At 34.6% G+C, this 4185-nt stretch overlaps 1 protein-coding gene across 1 annotated transcript; it reads right to left on the bottom strand.

The window, feature by feature from the left end:
- Positions 1 to 2535: 2535 nt before the first annotated feature.
- On the bottom strand, positions 2536 to 3939 carry LOC115886032 (zinc finger BED domain-containing protein 5-like). The gene has a single exon (XM_030905062.1). The coding sequence runs from the start codon at positions 3937 to 3939 to the stop codon at positions 2536 to 2538; it is 1404 nt and encodes a 467-aa protein (XP_030760922.1).
- Positions 3940 to 4185: the final 246 nt, after the last annotated feature.

Here is a 4185-nt window from a genome sequence, read left to right as displayed (position 1 = left end):
TACAGGTATACCTCGAACATCTATCAGAAGAGTATTGAAAATGCACAAATTCCATCCCTACAAAATGAAGATTCTGCAGGAACTTGGCGACGACGATTCAGATAGAAGGATTCAGTACTGTGAACTAATGACTTTCACTCACTAAAAATATTTGATTTAGTGATGAGTGCTCATTTTTTTTAAACGGAAATGTGAATAAGCAGAACTGCAGATAGCAGATGTGAATCCACATATTGTTGTTGAAAGACACACCCAACATCCTCAAAAGCTCAATGTTTGGTTCGGAATACTAGGCGATAAAATTATAGGTCCATTTTTCATCGACGGAAATTTGACTGGTGATGCTTATGTGGAAATACTGAACACTGATAGAGCCAGCCATTGTAAATGAGGTTGAAAATCAAAGATACGAGTATTTGGAAGGAAATTTAACTCTTAATGAAGACCTCCATACACTTTCAGCAAGATGGAGCCCCACCGCATTATTCTATTGTCACAAGGTGGTGGTTGGATAGATATTATCCAAGGCAATGGATTGGCAGAAGGGGTCCAATCGAGTAGCCGCCAAGGTCACCTGATCCCACTCCTTTAGACGTTTTCTTGAGGGGTTACACTAAATCCATAGTCTACAAGACAAAACCAGATTCGTTGCAAGAATTGCGGCAGAGGATAACTGAAGCATGTCGAAATATTCCGAGAGAGACTTTCCAAAAAGTGAGAGAAGAATTTGAAAATCGTTTGTATTTTTGTATGGAACAAAACGGCTGTCATTTTGAGCAATTGTTAAAATAAATTATCATTTTAAATTTCTTTCAAATTGTCACACCTACATTTCTTGTCACTACTTACCAGTAATTAAGTTGAAGTTTGTATGACCATCGTTTAGCAATTTCAATTAGCTTTCCAAAGAAGTGTCACAAGTGGGGAATCGCTATCTTGAGAGAAGTGAGGGGGTGGCACCTAGGGGTGTGTCGGGGTGGTTTAAAAAATACCTAATTTGCCTCATTTAGCTGGGTCCCAATTTGTAACTTGTGCTGAGAAAAAATCACTTTTTTCATTAATGTCCACCTAATGTTTCGTGTATGGGGTAGTTTTTCAATGTCACCCTAAAAACTTTATGATCATCGTTTAGCATTTTTCATGGCATTTCCAAAAAGGCGCCACAAGTGGGGTGTTGCCATTTTAAGATTTTCAAATGAGTAGGGGCGCCGCCTAAGGGGTAGGTCGGGGTGGTTCAAAAAATACGTCATATGTATTCCCCCTCGATATTATAGAAACGGTATTTTTTATTTTTTTGATAACTTTTTTGGTTTAAAAATTATGCCATTGTAAGTTTTCAGTGGCCCACCCTGTATTTAAAAAAAATAGAAAATTTTACCACTCTTTTTTACCTGTATCTGAAAAGTTACGAGATTTAGGAGATAAATATATGCATATGATGATTTTTTTCTTAGAATAGGTCCAAGAATTACCTCCTTAATGACCTCAGCATGTCATTAAGGAACACCCTACAGGGTGTTCAAAAAAAAAATAAAAGCAATATGTGTACATATTGCTTTTATTTTTTTTATAACTTTTTAAACTGATTTAGTACCAAAAGACACTCTGTATATTTGTTGTGTCTGTCTCTGGCTTAAAAAGATATTTATTGTATTAAGTAAACCAAAAAAAAAGATAAGGCCTTATCGCAACATGTCATCTAAAGTAGGAACACTCAATAAATGCGTTATAAAAATATTACACGGATTTCCATTATTTGTTTTTCGTATATCTCGTCAAAAATGTATATTATTATTACTATTAAGTAAAAATCTTAACCCTCTGTATTAATAAACTAGAATGGACTAGATCGGTATGTATAGATAAATATATTTTTTCTGTTATTTGATTGCGTATAATCGATTAGTGATTTATCTATATTGTTTTTATTTTCATTAAATGGGTGTCAGAATCTCGTCAAGGTTTATCTATAAATAGTAGTCATTAATTATTATGTATAAAAAGCTGTTAGAAACTGACAGGTGATACGATAGTAGCAAGTAGGGTAAAATATTGATAAAATTTCTAAATATAAGTTCTAGGGAAGAACCAAAATAAAATACAAACCTACCTACACGAACATAGTGCATGAAGCTCATTTATTGCTAATTGTAGCACTTCATGGGCTCTTAACGATTAGAGGATTCATTCAATGTCATAAATGAATATGTGTATTTGTCATCTATCTTCATAACTTATACCATATACTTATAACAACGAGATAGTGGTGAATGGTATAAGGCAGTGTTTCTCAATCTTTTGTAGAGTGAGGAACCCTAGAGTGCACTTTTTTTTTCTAGGGAACCCCTACCCTATATTCTTAAATATAAGACATAGTGCATGTTTGGTTTTGTGTCAATATATCGATATTAATACTACTTATTGAGCTTCTAAATTAAGAGTAAATAAAAAAATGTAAGAATTAAGTACATAATATATAATAACTCAGAAACAGTAAAACACTTAAATATTCATTACAAATATTTTTTTATGAGCTTAATGCGAAGGATGGGCCTGTTTGTTTGATACAAGTTTGTCGATATCGGGTTCAATGTTTGAAAGTTGTATCCGCATATCTGCTTCAGGATTAAGTTTACTTCTTAAGTCGGTTTTTGTAAGAGCATACTTCGAAAACCCTACTTCACAACGGTAAGTTGTAGCAAACGGCAACAATTTTTTAACAGCAAAATTGGCTAATTCTGGATATTCACTTCTAAGCTGGGCCCAAAACTGCAACAATGTAGCCGAGTTGAAAGTAGTTTTAAGGTTTCCATCGGCAGCAACATCAATAAGTTGTTCAATTTGTTTTACAGTTAGGGTTTGATGAAACTTTTCGACTGGGACTGAGAATGGATTGCGAACCCAATCAAGATCCTCTTCTCGTCTTGGAAAATATTCTCTGATTGAAACTTGTAGGTTCTGAAGATGGTTTATTATCTCCGAAGTGATTTCTGCTGACAATGCAGTCTTCGACTCACACACAAAATCATGCAGTGTAGGAAAGCACTCCGAGATTCCTCTGTTTATACACGATTCCCAAAACTGTATTTTATTTAACTTGGCCTGGATTTTGTCATATAAGGAGATTACTGTTACAGAAGTTCCCTGGAGTGATAAATTTAATTCATTAAGGCTTGAAAAGACATCGGCAAGATATGCCAAACATTGTAACCACTTGATGTCAGTTATTCTTGATGATAATTCAAATGAAGAGTCATTAAGAAACACCATCACCTCATTTCGCAGAGTAAACAGGCGAACCAATACTTTTCCTCGCGATAACCATCGCACTTCGGTGTGAAGCAAAAGCGTGGTGAATTGGCTACCCATTTCTTCACAAAGAACAGCAAAAATTCGTGAATTTAGAGGCCTGGACTTTATAAAATTTACAATTTTTACTGCTTCATCCAAAACGTTTTTAAGAACGGGAGGAATTTTTTTTACTGCCAATGCTTGTCTATGAATAATACAATGGCTACTTTCAATTTCTGGAACGACATTTTTAACACGTGCAACAAATCCAGAATATTTACCAGTCATTGCTTTTGCACCGTCAGTGCAGATATTAATGCACTGATTCCAATTAAGTTCTTTTTCAGTGATATAAGAATCGATCATCTTAAAAATTTCCTCGCCGGTTGTATGGGTCTTCAAAGGTTTGCAAAGTAACATTTCTTCTTCTGCAGAGTTGTTGTGTATGTACCTCACAATAACAAGCAATACTGCACACCCTGCCACGTCTGTTGTTTCATCAAGCTGTAGTGCATACCAACCACTACCTTTTATCCGTTGAATAACTGTATTTTCTATTTCGTTACTAATTTCATAAATTCTCCTATGAACAGTTTCGTTTGAAAGTGGCAGCATTTTTACACTATTACTATACTTTTCACCAATCATGGTTTCGACAACATCTATTAAACAAGGTTTAATAAGTGTTTCGGCAATTATATGCGCTTTTCCAGCCTTAGCTATGTAAAGGTACAAATCAAATTCTTCTCTTCGTTCAATCTTAGTCCGCGGTTGTTTTTTCTATACCGGGTGCATCTTGAAAGTTTATTTTTTTAGATAAAAAACGAAATTTGGTATGTTAGTATATGACATAAATTAGGATTGATTGACGTATTCAATTGTTTTTGGTCACTT

This window comes from Sitophilus oryzae, unplaced genomic scaffold, assembly GCF_002938485.1.
Source record: "Sitophilus oryzae breed Bouriz unplaced genomic scaffold, Soryzae_2.0 scaffold_466_pilon_pilon, whole genome shotgun sequence".
Classification (NCBI taxonomy): Eukaryota; Metazoa; Arthropoda; class Insecta; order Coleoptera; family Curculionidae; genus Sitophilus; species Sitophilus oryzae.
This window is presented reverse-complemented; position numbering and strand designations above follow the sequence as displayed.

Excerpts from the sequence above, each read along its gene's own strand:
- LOC115886032 (XM_030905062.1), bottom strand. The coding sequence starts at position 3,939 with ATGATTGGTGAAAAGTATAGTAATAGTGTAAAAATGCTGCCACTTTCA.